Here is a 23391-nt window from a genome sequence, read left to right as displayed (position 1 = left end):
CAGCGGGCTGAGGGCGGGGTGGAGCCCTCGGCGCCCCCGACCCCCCGCGGCCACCGCCGCTCCCCGCGCGAGCGGCCGCGGGGCCGGGCTGGGCTGGGCTGAGCTGGGCGGGGCCGGGCGGGGCGCGCGGGCGTTGCTAACGGCTCAACGGCTTCCCCAGCCTCCGCACACCTCAGCCACTCTGATTGGCCACAGTGGCCGTCAATCTTCGGGAGCGACGGCGCCATTGGCGGGCGGCGGCACGGGGGCGGGGCGTCCCCGCCCGGACGGGCGGGCGGCTCAGCAGAGCCGGTGAGCGAGCGGCGGTCGCGGTGCCGCGGGAGGAGCCGCAGCCGGAGGACGCCGCACTCTTGCCTTGAGGAGCGCAGCCGCCGCCGCGGCGTTTCCTTCCCTCCACCGTAGCCGGGCTCAGGTGAAGCCGGTCGGGCAGGGCGGTGGGTGCGGGTGGCTCCCGTTTATCCCCCCTGGCGCCGCGCTTCCCTCCCTCCCTCGCCGGGTTTGGCGCCTCTTTGTCCGGCCGGGCGAGAAGGCTCCGCTGTCCCGCCGCTCTCCCGCTCCGTCCGCGTGGGACCTGCCGTGCTGGGGTGCTCCCCGTGTCCCCCCTCTGCTCCGGGGCCGTGTGAGCCCGGGGAGTTGCCGCTCTGCTCCCTGCGCGCCCCGCGAACCGGCCTCCCGCAGCTGGGGTGGGTGGCTGGCGCTCTTTTCCGCCGGACCCAGCTCCTTCCCCTCCCTCCTTCCCTCCGGTGCCAGTCCCGCGGGGCAGCGGGCAGGGGCCAGCAGGGCCGCCGGGCAGCTGTCAGGGCTGCAGCCTGAGTCACGGGCTGACAACCCTCCTGCAGACACCGCCATGGGCTTGGCTTCCGCCCGCCCGCCCGGCTCCACTTCCTCGTTCGGTTTGGGCCAGGAGAGAGGGAGGGAGGAGGGAGTGACAGGGCAAGATGAAGCTTGCACGGAGAGCTCTTGCAGATAGCTTGTGCTTTCAGGCATCACCTCCAACCGAGTAGTAAAAGTTCTCCGGCTTTGAGTGGTATCTTTACCAACTTGTCCTCGGTAGGTGTGGAAAGTAACAAGTTTCATAGCCCCGGAGGGTGGTGCCTGCCCAGTGTGTTTAATGAGGATTGCTCCTAATTTGCCTAAACGCAGGGTGAAATGGGTTTTAAAGGAATAACATGCTTCTGGTCATAAAGGGGGATTTTTCAGAAGTAAACTTCATTGATCAGTAAACTCTGCATGCAGTGACTATTTAATCCCATTTTCTTTTCCTCCTTACAATTTCTTTCCTTCTTTTTCCCTCTTGAAGCACTGTTCGTGCTCTTGATCTTTCTTCTTTTGTAGGTTTTTCTTCCGTATCCTGTGTCATGATGTCCTGAGCCACACTCCATCAGAGTGGACTAAGAACCTAAGATTTTTTATAAGTGGGCAGGTCTTCTAAAGAATAGTAATCTCTCAAGTAATGCATAAAAAAAACTCAAACTTGTAAAGATATTGTAGTATTCTGCAGGCCAAGGTCCATTTACGATTTGTCTACTGTAAGGAAATACAAGGGAACTTGCATGGAAGCTGTTGAACCGTGGACTGAAAGATTAAATTACGCATTCTTGACTCTTGTATACATGTCCTGTTCATAAGGCTAGGTATGGTAAAGCTTTAACTCCAAAGTAACAGCCCTCTAATCAGTTACTCCCTGTGTAAAATGCTTTTGAAATTAGTCACTAGGTCACAATGTGATTAAGTTCACTCATCGATGGCATTCCAGCAAAAATGGCAAATCATGGTGCAGAGACGTATTGACTCACAGATGCACTGTCTGGGTCTGTAGTGCTCTCACAAGGTTTCAATGAGATAAACAAATATTTTTATTAACCAGAAAGTTGTAATGAAGGGAAAGCAATTGATAAGTGTAAGTAGTGCAGAAAGGTTTTGAAGTTGTTAATCACAATTTCCAGAACTGTATAAACACAAGACTCTGTGCTGGTCTGACCTTGTGAAAGTAACTACAGGGAAATCATGCAACAGTTCCGTGATGCTCCATATCAGGTGGGACTGCCTAAATTGGCGTGTTCTGCTTCTTGATAGCTTTGTTTATTGCACTTATTCATTGTGTGTGCATGGTCTTTATGGAGGTGAACAGGCAAAATTTTCTATAACCCTAAGGTAGGTGCAAAATTGGTAGCAATGGATAGAATGGGGATCTGAACTTCTTTACTAACCTGAAATGCCAAAGTGAATGTAACTGTCCCCAAGCTGGTGAGTGATGTGGTTCTTTTTGGAATCTGGTGTCATCTCTTGGATGCTTGACTTGTATAGCCAAGGTCTGATTTTGGAAGATCTCTGGAGAAGAGTCTGTGCCCTCAGTGTTTGCTCTGCTGGGTAGCCTGTGCCTGTTTCTGTATAAACAGGAAGACTTAATACTTGGGTTCTGTCCGCCCGAAAAAATGGGCGGAGAAACTGAAGTCCTTTTATTAGCCTTTGTGTAGATTGTTAGGATATTTCTGCCATGGTTCTGGGTTGGTTTTTGGTTGTTTTGGTTTTGGGGTTTTTCTTCCTTTCAAGGTAATCTTGTAAGAGAAAAGGTGCCAGATGATAATTTCATCTCAAGAGATAAAGAATAATATTTTTTTCATTATTTCCTCTGGGTAGATTATGATGTGTTTCAGAACATTTTAAGTAGACAAATAGCTTGTGAGAGCTACACCATAATATTTTAAATTAATCTAATGAAAAAGTAATAATGAAAAAAAAACCTCCTTGTCCCGTAAAGTTGTAGGAAAGAGATTAGAAAAATCTCTCACTTAGGAAGCTGAAATAATCTGTTTTGTGCAGCACATTATTTAGGTATTATGCAAAGTGTTGGATAGTGTTTAAGCTGTGTAGCTGGTGGTATCTTTAATACTCTCTCATCTTCAAGTTGAAAACTGCCTTGCAGTTGGATGTCACAGGTGCTTAAGTCTCTTTGCAACATTACTTGTCTCTGCAAATGTATCTACCACAAATGCGAGACTTGCATTTACCGCTGCAACAAACTATCTTGAAAACCCGAACCATTATTATCTAGGAAGGTCTTTAAAAATAATGTACCAGCTTTTTTCATTTAATAATTCCCAGGTTAGTCGTGTGTCAGGCTATTTACATGCAGGTACGAGGGAGTGCATGTATATCAGCTGCTACTAGCTTTGTGAAAATATACTTCAGTTGCACTGGGAGATTAGTCTGTCTATAGCCAAATTTCAGATTCGGTTCTGTTAATTTCCAGGATACGGAACAAAGGAGACAGGACACATGTCAGAGGTATTGTGATTTCTGAGCTGATTCTGCTCAGTCTTTGGCTTCCACCCCATCCCTAGGCGTGTGTCTTGCCCAGATTTATGTTGCTTATGTATTAGTGTGACTGTGATAGGGTGAGATTATAAGTGGACCCATGGGAGGTACAGGAACTCATCTAGTTAATGCAGGGTTTACTGAAAGGGGAAGTCAAAGCTGAGGTTGTTTTATCTCCCACTTTTGAATACTACATCTGCTTTTTTGTGTGGTAGCTTTTGGTTATTGGGTAACACACTGGCGCTAACTGATGACTAAAGTGCATTTTAGAGGCTCAGGATTAGTGTGCACGTCTACTAAAAGGTGTCCAAAACCTTAATCCTCAGTGTATGGTTTAATATATTTTTGTTGGTTTGACTCAACAGTGCACTTGGTGCCCTCTAACATACTTTTTTTGTCTTTGATTTCTTGTATAAATATCTTCTTACTCCTTGTTTTCTTAGTTTATAATTGAGGCAGAGCTGTTTGCATGTTAAGTAGAGAAATTGTGTGCCTGACATTAAGTCTTCTGTGGGTTGGAACAAAACTATAATAGCAGAGCATTGCCTACAGCAGCATTGTTTTTGCTGGCAGTTGCTCTAGCTTAATGGTGGCTCGGTGACCTTGTACCTTAAATTTCTTTTCAGTTTAACCACACCATGGTTCTAATTGAGTTTTCTAGTGTAGAAAGAGATGGAAACTAGAAATCTGATCTTAATAGAGTATGCTGAGGCAAAAACACAAATGTGACTTCTGCCCTGGAAGCTAATGCAAATGGGTGTTGTCCAACTAAATGAAATGCATCAATTTACAAGTTCATCTTAATTATGGTTTATCCGCTTTGCTCTTTTCTTCAGTGGCTGTGAGAACTTGTTCAGAGTACTTGAAGTAATAATCTCAGCACCAATTTGTCTTGAAGTCCTAGGCCACTGTAGTGGGTTAGCAGCTTCTGACCTCACTCCAGCCCAGTTGTGTTCAGCATAATGGATTAGTCCCCATTTTCAATTAATGGTCCTTTGGCCTGTTCCTGTTCATCACAATATGTTGCTTTTCTGAGCATCCTAAAGAGTCTGAAGAAATAGTAGTGTCTACAGTTTTCTGGTGATGGGGCTGTGATTGATTTCATTGTTTGATACTTCTGGAGCTAGTACTGCTAAGTCCTGCCCATTTTAACCATAGCGAAATGGAAACCGGAAAATTGATCTGGCATACTTTGTCTACTGTAAATTATTTCTTGTAGAAGTATTACAAATGTATTGTTGCTGGTTGCAGAGAGGTATGATGAAATGTAATGCTGTATGCTGTGGCTTCACTCCCATGACCTGTTTATGAAATTTATGCCTCTAGACTTCTGTACATAGGGTTTGGATTCTGCTTGTCTTCATGACTAGAAATTTAAATTTCTCCTAATGCATGTATGCTGACTTTACTGAGAGCAGTAAATAAAACCACATGGATGAGCGACTTCAGTAAACTCAAGCTAATAATTAATATGTTAAGGGAAACTTAGCTTGGAAATCTGTATCATAAAGTATCCTTAGCTGATGAATGCTTCCATTCATCAAGAACTACCATTTTAATGGGTCTCGGCAGGAAATCCATTGTGATATATGCCTCTACACAGAACTTGAGTTCTGATTTGTGTGAAAGCAAAGTGGGCGTTCAGACTTGTAAGAAAAAAGGTTTAGAGAAATTTTACAGCTCTATTTTGTCAGTCATGTGCAATCAGGAGGAGTTTTTTTTCCTGCTGGGCAGCTTCCTGTTTAAAATCTAAGACCTAAAGCATGCTCTTGTAATAGTTTACTTCGCTTTTTATTGTTTGTAGTGATAAGAGTACATTCACCTGTGTTTTTCTTTTAAGCTCCAGATTTGACCAGTTCCTTTGAATTTAGGCTCTCTTAATCAACCTTGAAGGTGCTGTCGATTTGACTTTGGTTAAAGTTGGTTATGGCCAACAACCAACCCAGTTAGTTTTAGTGACAGAGTTGTTTTAAATGTTCAAGGGAAAAAAAAGGAAACCTACAGCCAAATTTAAATTAAAAATTAATTTTAGTTGCTTCTGGTTTTTTTCCAAATGTGACTGACTTAACAGAACTGTCGTATCAGTTTGTAGGTCAGTTGTTAGCGAGTAAGCTCTTTTTGACAGGTACTGTTACAGTGTAGGTCTGCTTGCCATTTAGTGCAAGAGATTCCAATATTTCCATGACAGAATTGATAAAATCAATTGTTTTGAAATGTGTGAACAAAGTAATTTTCATTGATGTGCTATCAATTTAAGAAAAGAAAGCCCTATGTTGGGATTTAGACATATTTGAGCAAATACAGGGTGTTTAGATGTAAGAACTTCACAACACAATACTGAATGTAAATCTAAAGTCAAACCAGTGAACTGAATTAGAAAGTTCCTGGCTAAGCACTTGAAACTAGTTGGTTTATAAGGTAAATTGATTTTTGCACCTTTTTTTTAATGTAGATGAAGAAAAATACTCTCAGGCTTCTGTTTTGGCTATATCAGTGATAGTTTAAAATGTAGAGGAAGGTATTGACATTCTGCTTTGGGTTTTTTGGGTGGTCGCGAGGACAGATGGCTGTGTGTTTAAAAGTTAGTGGAACAGGTCAGAAGGGGAGGATTTGAGTTGAAGATACCCGTAAACAGCAATTTAATTCATAAATTCCTCATTGTGGTAACTGTCTAGAAAACAACTTTACTTTTTGCTTGTAAATGCATATGAAGTAGTCCAAGAAATACTTCTTTTGTATTAGTGGAATTTTATTTTTTTAACAGGATGCCACTTATTATATTTTATTCTTGATAGTTGTGGTTCAGACATCTTTTTTCTGTTATTCAGAGATAGAAATGGGTTTTATCCCTTTCTGACATCAAGTAGAATGTATTCAGACTTCTCAGAATTATTTTAAAAAGTGGAAGCATGGATGCAGGTACACAGTAGACTACCTAAAATAGTTAAATAATTGGATACTTGAAACTGGTGTGTTTCAAGTGGATGTGTCTGTATAATGACCAAGAAAATTTTCTTTCCTAGTGGAGCATAAATACCAAATAAGATTTTTCTACAGGCACTCTCAAAAACTCTTTAAACTGTGACGTAGGATTTGTGACTTAACCCAGACAATAAAAGCTAAGTGAACTGGTTTATGTTGCAGTATGAATCTTTATCAAAGACACTAAAGTCTTTGACATTTCATTACACAGTAAATTACTGTGAATTGGTTTAATGGCTCTTTCCAAATTTAATGCAGTATATGATGGGAAAAGTAAAATGAGAACACACAAATGTGATGAGAAAGATGGATTAGTCATAAAAAAAGGATTGCCAATTTATTAGGCAAATTAATGTAACTTCTAAAAACTATCTACATTGTCCATGTAGCACTGGCATATACATGTGCACAATCATTTTATCTTCTCCTCCCACATAGTGGGAGGTAATCTTTTATGTGGCAAATCTTAATTTTTTTTCCTAATGGGCAGAATTATATAAATTAATTCTAGTTCTTTAGTGCTTGAAAAACTTGATGTAGCCTTAACTGATAAATATCACCATGGTATATTATTGCTAATTCTGTCAGGAAAAAGTGCAGCTGCAGTAGTGGTTCAGCTCTTGCTCATGTAGATAAGGAGAGTAACAAAGAGTCACGGGATTGTTTGGGTTGGAAGGGACCTTAAAGATCATTTCGTTCCAACCCCCTGCCATGGGCAGGGACACCTTTCACCAGACCAGGCTGCTCAGAGCCCCATCCAGCCTGGCCTTGAACACTTCCAGGGATGGAGCATCCACTGTTTCTCTGGGCAGCCTGTTCCAGTGCCTCACCACCACAGCACTGCTGTGTATATGGTTGTGGATGATGTTGTTAACTATGGTGGAAACACATGAAACGGTTTGGCTTCTCTGTGGTCAGTATTTCCTTGTGTGTTTTTTTTTATCCTTTTAGGGCAGAAAGCAAAACTTTATGGGAAACTTTCAAATTATATTTGTTTCCTCATATGGGAACCATGGAATGTCATATCAGTCGCCTGTCAAAAGGAGATCATTTTCTTTTTTTTTTTCAAAGAAGTCTTTTCTTGTATTGCCAGAATAGAGAAAATCTTATATGCCATATAGCCATGATTGTAATAGTCCAGACTTAGTTTCTACTTCAAGTGCCCTTCCTTTTACTTGTTTGAGATTGAAAGATGAGTCCTTTCTTCTCCTCTAACACAAAAATCAGTGCTTCAGGAGATCCAGACAGGAGGGCACGGTTGGGTGAATTCTAAAATTAGCAATGCCTAATGCTGTTCCTTTTTAAAGACTGATACATTTGCCAATGAGAGAAGAAAGCACGGGTCAGGGAGGCAACAGAAGACAAGCTTGAGGCTGAGGTATACAGCCCAAACCAGTGTTCCTCGTGTGCTCTGCTGCACCAGGAGCTTTCTGTAGAATGGTGCTTATAATGGATGGCGAAGAAGCTGTGCCAGACCTTGAATGCAGTAGGGAAATGTCACAATCTGGATTTTCAGACTATCTTGAACATGATATTTATGAGGATAAGTATTTATAAACCAAACAAATATAATAAAAATAAAAATTTTGAAACTATAAATATTTTCAACCTGGCCTCCTTAAACTTAAAGGCTATGTAGCTTTTTCTCCTTTGTTTAGGAGTTGCTGGGTTTTCATGTCCAGGAAAAGTCATTCTTCTCCAGACCTTGACCTCAGAGATCGCCATCATAAACAAGAGACGTAGATCCTCTTATTGAACCCTTACATACTGCTAGAAGGGTTGAGAGTCAAGCTTGGACCCTGTAAAGGTGGTAGACTTCTCTGTGCCAGGGTTTTTGCCTGCCATCCCCATAGCTGCTGTTAATGTGCAGCAGAATGATTTGAAACAAGAATAAAAATATGAGATGTAGCAGAAGGCTGTTTGTACATAGTCCTAGTTTGGAACAATAGGTTGAGCTGAAAGTGTCTAGAGAAACTTTTGATGCAAAGTAAAAATAATACTTTTAAAAATAATTTACCAGACGTATTTGCACTGATTCTTGGTTCTTTTCAGTATGAGCTGGAAGATGATTAGTAGTATCGATGCTGAGATCAAAGCAGTTTGTCAGTTAATGTTAGCAAGAGTAATTGTTCCTGTAAGATGACTTTATCCTGGCCACATACGTGCTAAATATTTGCATCTAAAAGGGTGAACCAGAACCATATTTTTGGTCTCTGTATTTTGGTGTCATTGTTTAATTCCTTGTTCCCTCTTGCAGTGAATTGAAACCTGGCATTGACAAAGATGACAGGGATTGGTAATTGATGTATGTAGAGCTACCTTACGCAGTGCCACAGAGTTCTTGGCAGATACCTTTTTAGCCTTAAATCAGAATATTAGGGAAGGGATGAAAAGTGACCCTGAGGTAACAAAGACAGGTTAAAACTTTCTAAGCTCTTCCCTTCTCTCTCATGCAATGTCCGTAGGGAATTCTGCATGCCTGATCAGAACTTTTCCAGGCCATTATGCCGCCTGAAAACAAGTCTTCCAGCAAAACAGCTTGAACAGCAGGGATGGGCTGCAATTTTCTGAACTACAGCTGTCTCCTTAAGTGGGATTACTTTGCTGAGTGGTCACGAAGAATGTGTTCTCCCCCTGGAATGTTTTCCTTGTGGGCACACTGTCTCTGTAAGAGGAATTCTCTCCTCTTCTTAGAAGGCATGTACTGTACTCCACTAATGAGAAACAACAGTTGCAGAAAGTGTATTATGCAGGATTGTAAACTTTGAATATTTATTCAAAGTGAATGGGGTTGGGAGGCAGCCAGCCTAGCTTTGTCATGCTAAAGACTGGACTTGAAATCAGCAGAAGGCTACCCTCCCCCTCCCTAAATCAGTGTTTGGTGTGTTTAAACAATGTGCACAGGCTTCATAGAGCTGATTAACTGTATTGGTGCCATCTACATGGTAGTGTGTCTTTATGTCTCACTGAACTCATAAGGTGCAATTAAAATAGAGGCAAGCATACCCTCCCTAGCATTAACTTAGGGAAGCTATGCCTGGCTTTATTTGCCTATAACCTACAGTGGTTAATTACTGCATGCAGTGTGGTTGCCCAAGATCATTCCTGTGCTTCTCTAGCCTGTGGTGAAGCCTGCACTATCCTGGTTTTAGTCTTTGGCACCCAAAAGTGCCTCTTCAGATGGGCGTTAATTTTTGTTTAATGTACATGTGCTGTGCTTGTAGGACTGTTCTCACAGTCCCACTGTATTTGAATCCAGTGGAGAGAAAAGGCGACTATTAAGTGGCATGTAAATGTCTGCTTGTACATGGCTTTGTGGCCTTTGCACTTTACCATAGGAAGTCCCAGCTGCCTGAGCAAACCTCCTCTGTCAGCTGTTACAGTAGAATATGTGCAAGTGCTGCTTCACACATCCCAGAGTGCTGCTTTGGCAGCTGATGAAGGGAGCTGGACATGGAGAAATCAAGAAACATTTATTCCATATTCGCTGTTCTGAGGATGCATGTTGGGTACCTGTAGGCCACCTGGAAGATGCAGAATTTCCTTCAACTTCTTTCTTCTGCCGTACACATGGTCTGGCCATGCGTACGGCAATAGAGGCATCACTTATGCATTAAATAATTAGATTCGTCCTTGATTCTTAGAGCCCCACATACAGAGAGGGTACTTTAGTGCTCTACCTTGAGTTTCATTTACAGTAATAAACAGGGTAGCTGGCAAGTCTGGGCAGCACTACAGTCAAACTGAATATGCAACAATAATTGCCAGCAAACTGCATTCCAGTTGTGAAATAAATCTTTCAACAGTGTATTGTGTGCGTCAGACTGTGACTAGAGAGGAAAGCAGTGAACTACAGTAAGCCTAATAGCAGTTATTATGAATCCCAAATAAAGCTGAAATAAAAGAAATGAGTCTGCATGGCAGCATTCTGAACACAAAGGGTAAGTGTAGCTCAATGCCTTCAGCTTGGGGGGCTGTCTGTGAGGGGGTGTTAATTGTGAGCTCCGGTACTTGCCTGGTGGTGTATTCTCTCGTGGCATAACTGAAATTGGTGATTCTTGCATTCAGCCTGAAGCATTGAGCGCTGCTGTGTGTCAATATACTGAACTTGAGAAATAAGCAGATATAACCTGTCCATCAGTTCAGCTTCCTGCCAGCTTTTCCCTTTCCTTTCCTTTCCTCTCCACCTCCTCCTTGTGATTCATTTCTCACCCCTAGTGATTTAGACTCCAGTTTTTATGTAGGTTGTTGCTTACAAATTGGAGCAGTTTGGGCTAACAAACTTGACAGTTTTCTTTCCCATAAACATACTGGCACTTGGAGCTGTGAAGCGTCAGCCTAACATAAACAAATGAGATCTGAACCACTTCTTAGTGAATACAAGGGAATTATAGGAAGTTTTTTATTGGTGGGTAAGGGGTTTTATATTGTCAGTTCATGGTCACTGTAGCTAGCCTGGCCACTAAAGTCTATTTTAGACTAGTTTAGTCTAGCTTTCTAGCTGCTCTTAAACCTGATTTGATGAACTGTATTCAGCTGGCTGGGGAAAGCAAAATAGTTGAGTTGCAGAAATAATGCAAGTATTAGCTGTTCAGATCATACGCTTAGCAGGGATTCCCATCATAGGAATGTTACTGGCCAAACTTAGTTTGAATCATTAGCAGCTTCTCAAAGTGAGATTATTTTTTAAATGCTGTGTATTAACAAATAATTAAATTTCTTCACTGAGTGCCACTTAGTTGTACCTGAAATAGGGCCATAAGTGACCAGCAGTGCTGTAATTTTCTAGTGCAAAAGTCTTGTCTTGCTTATAGAAATGTATGTTCCTTTTGTTCTGTGAAAGGACAGCCCCTTTTGTCTTGTATTGCATCCTCTGACAACCTGCTAAAGGTAACACAGTTTGGAAAGTGGTGGGAGAGTTGTGTTCCTGAACTGCTTTTAAAATGTGCACTCTTTAAAGAAAGGGAAATTAACTTGTAGTCTAAATATGTTTGCTATTTATTGTTCATTCTTTTTGTCACCCTTTAGAGTAGTTTCTCTTGCACTGCAAGTAGAAAGGCCACTAGGTAAACCATTGTGGGAGGATTGTTTAATGTGAAATCATGGACAATATGTAACAGTGTCTTACTGGTGGATGTGAAACAGAAGAAAACATCTAGTAATTATCCACTTATGTCCCTTTTCACATAGGCTCAGTCTTACAGCAAAGTCCTGAAGTGGTGATCTGAGTTGCCAAGGATTCAGTGCATGTGTGTGGCTCTTTTGCATTCTCCATAGCACAGTATTTCACAAACTTCTCATGATTCATTAAAATAGGGAAATGAAATGGTATGTGGTTAAAGCTGTCTATTCCAGTGTAGTAATGCATCTTTGCTAGGAATGAGGCTGAGGCCAAGAAAGAGCAGTGTGGGGATCCCTACTTTAATGATGGTTCAGGTAACTCAGACCGGAGCTGTTTCCTTGCCCAGCCAGTGCTCTAATACTTGTAAGTGTGATGCTTTAACTCTTGCCATTAATGCTCTTCTGAATCTGTGAATTCTGTTCTTACTTCAGCTGTTGCCTCCATTGTTTAGTAGAGCCCAAGCTTATCTTATTGAGCAGTCGCTCACTCCCAGGAACAATTCTGTGGCTACTGACAGAGTAAATGTCTGGGGGGAACGGGAGATGTAATACAAATAGTTACCAAAAATTAAATTGCAAACAGGTAATGTTCTGTGCTTTCAGCAGTTGCAAAACACTGTAATTGAAAGAAAGAGACCTTACAGCAGAGGTAGCTTTTAAACCTTTCCAAACCAGATAGTGTTTGTTCCCAGGTTTATGGGAAGCACTTGATGTTTTAAGTAGAGAGTGTGTGAAGTGTCTTACAATTCAAGCCTTAAGGCTATGAAGTTGCAGGAGACTAAGGCAAACTTCTGTCCATATGATTGTATTCCAGTGAGGGTTTGGAGTAATTCTGCCCAGTTCAAAGGGAGTGCATGTCATCTTAAGTTAAATCCAGTGTTTGACTTGTTCCTCTCAAAAGAATCTGTCAGCTGGGAAAGATGTATGTCAACAGGGCAGTTGGTATTATTTTTTTAAGGTTACACTACACCTTGATGTTTTGGTCCTGTCCTGTTCATGACTGTAGAAGTTGCTTTGTCTCTGTCTGTGACTGTATGGCATCTTTGTAGCAATTATGTAGTTAGTTAAATGGCAAAGAATGTCTTTTGGCCCCTGAAATAACGGAAAACAAGCAGAGTTTGACCAGACTGCTATGAACCACAATAAGGGACCATACTGGGTTAATGGGGAAGTGACTGTAGTATGTCATTTTTGGAAACAATACTAGGAAGGAGGCATTTAAACTCAAAACAAGGATGGTCTGTCTTCCTTCTGTATTCTTTGGTCGTCTTGCATATAGACTAGCATCAAAAAGAATATTGTTAACGGTATTCTCATCTGGCAGTTGCACAATAGCCATGTAAAGATAAATGCCCTTGTCCTACATATTTATCTACACCCCAAATGCAAACTACCAGGCAAACAAATTGCTTCCTAATTTGTTCCTAAAATGGCAATGGTTTGCATTCATTGTGAATTGCTGTAAGAGCTTACTGGGCTTGCTTGCTTCCTTGACCACTTTAAGGGATTTTTAGAAATTCCCAGTGAAATGCAGCATAAACTAGGAAGAGAAGTTTAGGAGTCCATGAGATAGAACTTGCTGAATCTGATTCCTCTGGTACTGTTCTTGTGGAGAAGACAAATTAATGGTTGGTTTGTGGTATTGCTAGTTTAGACGCCCTGTGGGTTCGAAGTCAGCCTCGAGAATAGCTCTAATGCCATGTTATCTTAGCTTGAGCCTCTAGTCTTTTACTTCTAGTACGTGAGGATTCTGTTCTGGAGCGCATGACAGCGAGTTTAAGATGATGATAGGAGGACTGCTGCTGCCATGCAATAGGGTAATTATCGAGTCTCTTTCAAGTTTGAGGTGCAGAGCCTTTTTGAATCTCCTCACTACTATTTGGTAGTACTTAAAATATTAAAACTTATATATGTATTTATATATACAATATATTATACTATATATATATATATATATTTAATAAAAATACATTAAACGTAGTGTTTGGTGAGATTTTAGAATAGCTGTGTTAGGCTGTTTCTCCCCTTACTGTGAAAGTTATTTTCAGCCCTGAAAATAAAAAGGTACAGATGCTCTAGAATGATCCCTTACTGACTGAAGAATGCACCCTTGTAGTACGTGAGATAATTTGGGGTTCTCCTCCTGCAAGGAATTTGATGAACCTCTCTGTAGCTATCTTCTTTCCTTAGTTCTCTTCAGATCTATGACTGGCTGGGGATACCCCTTGAAAGATTTCTTGTGGTCTTACTTATTTCTTAGCCAAAAAGAATGCCTTTATTCTAGAATATATCTCCAAGGTGTCCTGAATGCATGCATGTACTCCAGCAGCGAGGAAGTGAGGACTGTGTTTCAGTGTAATGTGGGACACTTCAGATGTCTGGTTACTTCGGATTCCTCAGGAAATGATGAAACTGAATTTAGCTGAAGCATAGTGCCTCTGTGTCCTCTCTGATTATAGCCAAAAAAGGCAACTGGTTACATTCTGGGAGTTGCATAGGCAGGAAGCTGTGTAATGGAGGGTAGAGCACAGCTGTTGCCTTGCCAAACCTGATACAACTCTGAACACAATTGAATATGTCTTTTTTTTTTTTTTCTTTTTCCCCTCTTTCCCTCCACTCCCTTTTTTTAACCCTTTGATCACAACCTGCAGATGATACTCTGCAGTGTCATTAAATCCTAATATGTTGAATTGTTTGTCTTCTTTATTTCCTGTGTACTCTGTCAGGCTGGCTGTTATAAGATGGCCTTGGAGCTCTCCCAACAGCTCAAGTTTTTTATGGCAGCCTCCAGATTGCTGCATCTTGTCTCTGCAACAAATCTCTTGATCATTTATCCATTAAGATCTTGTTTTCAGTAATAATATGAAAAGCCAGGGAGGAGTTGCTCTGAGAACTGCCATGGTGGCTGAGGTGGAAGTGTCAGTGACCCTGTGGGGAAGGAAAGATGAGGTCAAGTGTGGAATAGCTGCTTGGCGTATCCTGTAAGGCTTAAGACAAAGATTTTAAACTCAAGCTAAAGGAAGTGATTATTTATAGAGTAATTTTCTCTTTGTTTGCTAAAGAATTTTTGACTGTGAATATACAGCTATCCATACAGTCTCTGGCACAAAGTTACATACCACTTAGAGTGATACATTTGTTGAAAGGAATTTCCCTACACGCTTACAAATGAGTGGTGTGGGCATTTGTGCCCGTCATTATTATGGCTGATGTTTTTCTGGCTTCATTCACTATTTGCTAATGCTGGGACTCTACATCTATTGTTGCTCTCATGCATGTTTTGGGAATTGAGCTGCTTCTGTCCCACTTTCAATACGTTTTTGTCTGCAGTGTGTGTAGTCAGACTTCACTTACTTGATTTGCCTGCTGATTTGTAAATATGAGTTCTGTAGAAAAGTTATCCATATAGCTCCTGATTGCCTTCTAGGACATGAGTACTCATATTTTCATTTCCTGTTCTTTAGGTGGTAAAGAACTCTAGTTTCTATGCAAGTTATGAAAAACATATATTGAGGACACTGGTATCTTTGTGAGGAAGAATTCAAGAAGTAATGTTTATGGGATTTTGTAAAGAGGCTGCTGTTACATGGTTAATGAGCCTTGACGCATGCAGTCCTTTTCTGATTGAAAGGACTTTTGAATGGCACTAATAAAATTGCTGCCTTATAAACTGGAAAATCCCTGGCGGTAGTGTTCTGGTTTTGATGAAACACTAAATCTAGGGTGCCATTTTTCAAGTATGCAGCCTAAGTCTCCCTTTTGTAGAGATGAAACTCTCTCCTCTATCTGGCCACAGTTTCATAGAAGGATCTTAGTAGAAGGTTTTTAGCTGTAAAATTTCCTGATTTATTCTGATGCTATCTTGGAGATATTTTGCTACTGAATATTATCTAGCCAAAAAAAAAAAGATAAAAAACTGGTGGGCTGGGTATTACTACTAAGCTGGTGATGGAAAGGAAAGTATCTAATATCAGTCTTAACTGGTATCCTCAAATTACTGCTATCTTTTAGAAGCAAAGTGCATCTCATGGTCTAGGCTGGTAGCTGACATTTCTGAGAAGCTGTGGGTTTTGATTTATAGCTTATCAGAATAAGGAGATATGAAGCAAAACTGTTGATTAAACATTTATGATTTTATTTCTGAGCAAATATCTCTACCAAGTAGAGCAGTGAAGGGTTAATCTTGACATGAATGTTACTGACACAGTGTCTGATGCTATGAGGATTGGCACAAATTGTTTGGTGCTTGCTGCTTTAATGTGCTTCCTCTTTTCTGCCAAATAATGGCTTCCAAATGCTTAACGGTCAGTGTTTTGTTGTAGGTTTTGGGTTTTTTTAAAACTGCTTGCTAGTTTGTTTTTTTTCATACTCTTGGCAAGCAAAACCTTGGCCTTATTGGAAGTTTGACAACTTTAGCGGCGCTTACTAACATGAAATTAAACGAGGGAGAGGCATGCTCTGATGACCAGGGATTCAGAGGACATAGCATGTGCCTGTCTGCCTCTAGGAATTTGTAAGGCAATTTGAGGCTTTAAAAATATCCTTTTTCTTTTTTCCCCCCCTCTCTTCACAGTTCCCCAGTTGTAAACCACAATGTCGCAAAGAGACGCAGATAAGTACCTTTATGTGGACAAAAACATCATTAATAACCCCCTGACTCAGGCTGACTGGGCTGCTAAGAAGCTGGTATGGGTTCCCTCAGAGAAGAATGGGTTTGAGGCAGCTAGCCTGAAGGAAGAAGTAGGAGATGAAGCCATCGTGGAACTGGCAGAGAATGGGAAGAAAGTGAAAGTAAATAAGGATGACATCCAGAAGATGAACCCCCCCAAATTCTCTAAAGTAGAAGATATGGCAGAGCTGACGTGCCTGAATGAGGCTTCCGTGCTTCACAACTTGAAGGAGAGGTACTACTCAGGACTGATCTATGTAAGTAATCTTGTCTGTTGGGCTAGGAGTTCTTGATTGCACAGCATGTGAACTTACTGTAATTGCTTTGTTCCCCAATGTGTATGTTAACCTTTCATTGCCCCTATACATAACTCATCATGTGACTTACCTTCTTCCCTCTACTTAAAATTTTTTCACTGAACTATGCCAATCCCTCTCTAGTTAATGTTGAAGCTTTCAAGGAATGCTATGGTAAATCTGGCTTTAATGTTTTAATGTCTTTGTTCGCAGGATGTTTTGAATGCCTTTTAACTTTCTCTTAGCAAGACACAAGAGCAGTTGGATAGTGGTAAACATGGAGTCTGATCTGAACTGAACCAAATAATAATAATAAAAACACAGTCCTAATCCACCCAGCATCTGAAATGTGTTTTCCATGTCTGGAACTTCAGTGGGAAAGAATGCTAGTGCCAAGCTTTTTGTGTTACAAAAATTCTGGATCTCAGAGCATCTTTTAGAGAAGGAACATGTCTGCCTGCATGTCCTTACAGATAGGAAATGTTCCCTTTTCTTTCCATCCCAAAATGGACAAGAGCAGAGATTCCTGCATCTTACTGCTGTGTAAATAACAGATACCATTTATGGGACCAATGGTATACCCAATGAAGCAGGCAGCAACCACTTCACTGAATACCAAAGCCAATAAATAGGGAAAGGTGGGGAAGGAGACTTTGGAACCTTGACCTGGTTCTTCAGTTCCCTTCTGATTTTCCTCTTCATGTTGCCTATGTTTAGTAAGCAGATGTTGGTCATGCTAGCTTCTGCTTTATTAATACTCTGCAGGTATAGAATGAATTATTAAACTCAGTGGTAATGTAAAATTTGGGTGCAGTGGCTGGTTTAAAACGGGACTGGGAAGAGCACAAGGGAGAAACTCTTGACTTACTAGTGCTGTGCCTGCTCTTCTGCAGTGCCATGAAGGCATGCAGACGACTCTTGGAGAAATTATCAGACGATATCTGCAGGATCAAGGCTGATACAAATTTAGTCTGACTCCCACAGCCTGATGTCAAAATTTGAGAGCTAGTGTAATTGGAGGTTGATGCAGTTGATTATTCTTGTAGTTAACAACTCCTTCTACTATTGGTCAAAATCTATCCTCAGACTAAAAAATCTTGGTATTCAGATGAAATAGGATATGCAAGATCCATGTGTAATATTTTTAGAATAGGTAACACTGCTAGGTTATATAACAATTGTTGAAAATAATTCAGCAGTGTCTCGAGGTCTGCTGCATGCTTGCAATGGGCTGTTTCACATATCTTGCAAGATGCCATCTGAAATTTCAGACATGGTCTGTGACTAATAAATTGAGTTCTTCTGATTGGATTGTAAGGAGATTGTAAGGTTTTTTTTGTAAAAAATCCCCACACCCTTCACCCAAGCAAACCTTGCATAGTAGTTCTCTATTACAGAATCTTAGTCTTGCCAAAACTGTGTTCCTGTGCACTTGTGAAATGGACTGATCTCACCTGTCAGCAGTTCTCAGCAAGTCAGGAGATTAATGGGAAGGCTTAAAATACTTTCATTGGAGTGGCTGTTAGTTGATCATTAATCCGCTTGAAGAAAGGGAGTACACGCAATGCATCTCCAGCATAAATGTCTCTGGAAAGATCACAAGCATAGTTTAGTTCTGTTCTTCTCCTTTCTCTCTCATTTGGCAGCAGGGCTGTGTGTTTTTATGAGCTATTTTCTTTTTTCCTTTTTTTTTTTTTAAACTTTATTTTTCTGTCTTTCCATCCTGTAATATGAAGGGGGAAAATCTTACTGGTGGTGCAGGCAAATTTTGAGTGAGGAATGTCAAACAGTTCAAGAACTAAGAGCTTGACTCCAAACACCAGTTTGCTGTTTCCGTGTGTGGATTGGTTCTGCACTGAGTACAGACTGGCTTTCATATTAACCCTTTCTATTTGGAACCTTTTATCAAAAGATCATTTTCAGCTTTTGTGTATAATTTTTGCATACCTGAACTGCTTTCTATTCAGTGTGAAATTCAAAACTCAATCTTACATGTTGCAGTTACTTTATTGAAGTTAACTGTTACTGGAAGATAAATTTTCTTATATGCCATGGTGCATATGGTCCTTTCAACTCCTCAGAGCTAGTTTAGCAGTTACAAAAATAAAACTTGTTCCAGTTTGGCATGTGTGTCACTTGAAATAGTTAGAGAAAGGTAATGCCAGAATTCTATTTTGAGCTAGTAATGTCTGAGACAAAGCACAGATTTCCAAGCCAGCTATGCTTATAATAGATGAGCCTTTCAGTTGGAACCTTGCGTTCAGGGATTCATGCATATAAGTCTTTACTTGTACTTCAATAAGATGAAGATAACTCTTGTCTTCTCTGTGGTAGGGCCAGCAGCTTCTGCTTATTAATACAACTCAACTTGCTTCCTGTATGAAACTGTCAGTGGCTCAACCAGCAGTCATGACATGGTGGTCTCACTCAGTTGCTTATTCCAGCCATGATTAGTTGCCTTCTTCACACAGCTGAGATTGTTCTACTGCATGGAAACTTCCCTTAGGTATTTCTCCTGGCAGCTAGAATGCTGGTAGAAGGTGGCAGCTTCTTCTTCTTGCATACTTGTTTTATGTCTTCATCACTCTAAGTGAAATTAATGTCTTCCCTTTTCTAAACTGCTGCTCTCATCTATGGGATGGCTTCAGACCTCTGCACTGTACTTACTGAAAAGCACCAGTTCTAATTTGTCATCAGTCATAGCCATGAAGAGTCACACATAAACAGACAAGAAAACTCTACGTTCCTTGTGGGCTTGTGTGCATTGTGAACATACTGCTCTTGCATTGACTCCTTTTTGTCCCTTGGTCCTACTCTGCCTTCCACTGGTGTACTGAAAGGTCAGGAAAGCATGACCCAGACTTTCATCTTTTAGTCTGTGCTGTGCAAGTGCTGTCAGACTCAATGGAGAACTAAAGCTGAGGCAAAAGGAAGTGGCATTGCCAGCTTGGTTGCTGTAAACTCCTTAAACTGCTCCCTTCAAGCACTACCTGAAACCCAACCTGACTAGAATGTCTCATGGAAGCTTAGCTTCCTGGAACTTTAGAAGTCCCATGCCAAAAGGTTTTTAGCCAGCTTTCACAGTTTTCCACTTTGGAAAGACATTTAGTATTTTCTGTAAGCTATTCAAATATTCCTCAAATATTTTTTAAAAATGAATGGGAAAAAGAAAAGAGGGGAAGAAAAAGAATTGGTCTGGAAATATATTCTGATAGTTTATACTAGGATGCGGAAAAGGAACCTTAAATATCTATGAAAAACTTGCTTCTGGAAGGACATCTGTCTGAATCTATATCTGAATCTGCTGCATGTAAGAGTGGACTTGTTACTTAGTGTTAAGCCAGCATGTAGAAAGTTTGGGTGTAAGACCACAAACTGTGTGGTAGATGCTATTTTCACCCTTCTGATCACTGCAGTCTAATCCTTACCGTTATCTAGCTAAGGAGCTAAATCTGATTAAGTACTCTCTGTGCTCCTTGTGGAGAACTCTTTACCACTCCAAAGCACTCTTTCTTCGTTGAGCAAGCGATAGAAGAGATGTTGGCAATTGAAATAAGAAGTGCCAAATGTACTGTCTTCTGATAGCAGTGCAAGTCGCTGTAGAAAGCTGCTCATCTCCAGATGTTTCAAACAACTGTTTCTTAAGTTGACAGAGAACTATGATAGCTCTAAACCCCAGGAGCAGGGCTTGGAATGCTATTCTTAGAATATCTAGGAAATATCTAAGAAGCCTCTGTTCTTCCTATTCCCTTTGCAAGTAAAAAGTTTATTGGGCTTTTTTTTTTTTTTTTTTTTTTTTAGGTACTAAGATCTCAAAGTTTGGGTTTGTTGGTTTGGGTTTTTTTTTTTAAGAAGCTTGATATTTTCACTGGAAATGTTTGGCAGTTCCATTAGAACTGTGCAATTTAAGCCAGTGGAAACCAATTGAGAAATTGAAGTTTGCTGTCATGGATCAGTGAATTAACCATTTGATATGAATTAGAAATAAACTTTGACATATATTGCTGACTCTTTTAGCATGGACTGCTTTACAATTGTTTTCTATTTTGTCTGGTTCAGAACAATACTGAGCATTCTAAACATACATACTGAACATACTATGCATTGCTGACCTTAAAATTTTAATCTAGTTCTGGTCATACTCACTACTTTCTAAATCATGAAAGTGTTCAGGCTTGGAGAGTCTTCAGAAGGCCATCTAATCCAGCTTCCCATCCAGAACAGGATAGCACTGCCTTAGGCATAGTCCAGCAATCTTGAAAACCTCTCAGGAGTATGCTGGTCTTATTTTTCTTTTAGTAACTATTTTGACTTGAAGTTTCATTTCATTTAGTGATCATTTACTAGATAAATCCATATCAAGCATGAGGCAGAACATAATAAAATGTATGCATCTAGAGCTAAGCACGTACCTTATACAATGAAATGGCACTTGACTTGAATGTAGGAACTTTGGAAGGAAGAAAAGCCAGTTCTCATGGACTGTTAATTAGCCAGGGAGCAGGCCAGTGATATCAGCGTGACTAATGGGTCAGTTGATGCTCAGTGCACACTTGGAAAAGTTGAGTACTGGTCAAGGTGATAGAACTTTAGCTGTTCCTCAGATTCTGTTATTGCTTAATGGGAAGCATCCCAGATGGAAGTACTGGAAGAAGTACTTAAAACACTGTTTGGTTTGTTTGTTTTTCCAAGTAATGTACTGTTAAAATATGCAAGTATACAACATTTTTAATTTCTGTCTTTATTTGCTGGGGTGTTTTCTTTCCAGACCTACTCAGGCCTGTTCTGCGTGGTAATCAATCCATACAAGAACCTGCCCATATACTCAGAAGAAATAGTGGAGATGTACAAAGGCAAAAAGAGACATGAAATGCCCCCTCATATCTATGCCATCACAGACACAGCCTACAGGAGTATGATGCAAGGTGAGTGCTGAGATAATGACTCTTGTTGAAATCACAAATCAAGGTTGCAGTCAAAACACTGTAGGAGAGCAACAACTCACTGCTGTCAAAAGACATTATTGTCCTTGCTTACAGACACTACTTGGACTAGCTTTTGTGTTCAGGTGAATAGCTTTCTCCTGCTCTAGTGGATTGAAGAACCTTACAGAAAGTCTGGTGAGAGCTAAATTTGACATAAAGAATGGGCTGGTGTGAATGCATGGGGTTCAGAGAAGCAGGCAAGGAGAACTGAGGTAGCAAATTTTCCATGTCAGTGATGAGCCTATGAATTGAGATAGCTATAGGTGGGCAGGTGTGTGTATTGTTTGATAGAGGCTTTTAACAAAAGCCAGTTTAAAATCCAGTTGCACAATCTGGCTGGGGGGAACAAGCTTAGAGTAACCTATATTTTGAAGTGGGATGGTCAGTGGTAGCTTTACTGCCAAGAGTTGTTTGGTTATATTCTTACTCTGTTAATAAAACTCACTATCAGGAAATATTAAGTACATCTGTTGCCTTTTCGTGGAATGAAAGAAAGCAAGTGGATAGACCTATTTCACCCCCACATGTACAACTGAGAATCAGAGAACTTGTGGATATTATCTGCTACTTTTTCATCACTTGAGGACTTTTAAATATGGAACTCTGGATGCCCTGTGCATATCCCTGGTTCTGAGAGATCTTTCACAGAGTCAGTGGTGGTGTGTGTGATGCTTGGAGAGGCTCAGGTGTGGAGCTATTTTGTGCTTTTTTTCCTGTTTGTTACCTGGGTTTTATGAGGAAGCATACTTTGTAAGGTTTAAAGGGTGTAATGGATAGTTTGATTTGGCACGACTGTATGAATGTCATCCTCCTTTATTTTTTGATGCCTAGAAATGATTAAGGTGTTTGTTCCTCCTAGGTCTTGTCACTAGCCTCACATTTTTGAACAAAGGCCAGATATAATAAAATCATGCTTTAAAATTCTCATTAGTCTCAGTTTGAGTTCTGCTTTTCACCTGCCCTTGCTACCACTTGTACCTCCGAGCATAGGAAGACTATAATAATACTGGTTCCGAGTGGAAAGAAAATCTCCATCCACTGACCTATGTTAGTGGCTTCCAACAAACTTGATGTGGAGAAAGCTGAGAAGGGTTGCTAAAGCCATGCAGAGCACAGCACAGTGGTGAGCTAATGTGATGCATCAGTTAATCTATATTTATAAAAGGTTGGAGTGGGGAGGGGTGGGCATACAGACATGCTACAGTGGACTGGTGGCAGGGTATTGGTGGCAATTTGCTGAAGATGTGGCAAAATCTTGAAGATTCTTGAAGAATATGGCCATACTGCTGGTGTGTTAGACTGAAATGAATGCTGTACCCAGAAGATAAAAACCTGTGAACCTGGTCCTCGATGGGACCTCACTTCTCTTAGAGAAAGACTGGATCTGCCATGATGGACAAGAACAGATGCTCCACCTATATTATACATGACAGAACGTTGTCCATAAGCCTCATTACACTTCTGTTTCTTTTATTACTTCCTTCTCTCCCTTGCTTGCTCCTTGTTAGCTCAAGCACTAATTTAAAAAGCTATTGATTTAACTGTACCAAAGTTACTGTTCCCTAGAAAGAAATCTTGTCTACATAGAATCAGAAACAGTTCCTTTGGCAGTGTTGTAAGGAGACTGAAGAAGTCCTTTTCCCTTACAGACAACAACTTGAAAGTGCACGTGTGTGCATCTTGTCCTTCATCCCTGCCAGGTGTATCAGTGTGTGACAGAAGATACCCAAACAGCTGCAATTCTGCAGCAGGGGACAGGTGACCTTCCTTGGTCTGATGGTGGTTCAGAGCTAGTGATTAATCTATGTGGGTATTTTCTTTCCTGTTGAAAAGAGGTGATGTCTCTGTCAGACCACCACTTGGACAATGTCTAAAATTTGGAAATCCCAGGCTTGACTTGCTCTGTTGTACAAAGCTGAAGAATGGCAGCCCTGCCTCTGTTTTCCAGGCATGGGAAAGTTGCTGTGAGGTCTGCTGGAGTGTTTACCTTTCCCAGAACAATTCTAGCTATGCTGTATTC

The 23391-nt window shown here is 40.9% G+C and overlaps 1 protein-coding gene across 1 annotated transcript in view; it reads left to right on the top strand.

Moving 5' to 3' along the window:
• The first annotated feature begins 285 nt into the window (after positions 1-285).
• Positions 286-23391, top strand: part of MYH9 (myosin heavy chain 9) — a 69770-nt gene continuing 46664 nt past the window's right edge. The window contains exons 1-3 of the mRNA XM_048300658.1: positions 286-412; positions 15995-16347; positions 21155-21311. Of these exons, the coding sequence (XP_048156615.1) occupies positions 16015-16347; positions 21155-21311 (490 nt within the window). The 5' untranslated portion in view covers positions 286-412; positions 15995-16014. The remainder of the gene's footprint in view (positions 413-15994; positions 16348-21154; positions 21312-23391) is intronic.

Source organism: Corvus hawaiiensis, chromosome 4 (assembly GCF_020740725.1).
Source record: "Corvus hawaiiensis isolate bCorHaw1 chromosome 4, bCorHaw1.pri.cur, whole genome shotgun sequence".
NCBI lineage: Eukaryota > Metazoa > Chordata > Aves > Passeriformes > Corvidae > Corvus > Corvus hawaiiensis.
The sequence above is the reverse complement of the archived record's forward strand: the minus strand, read 5'-3'. Positions and strand labels throughout refer to the sequence as shown.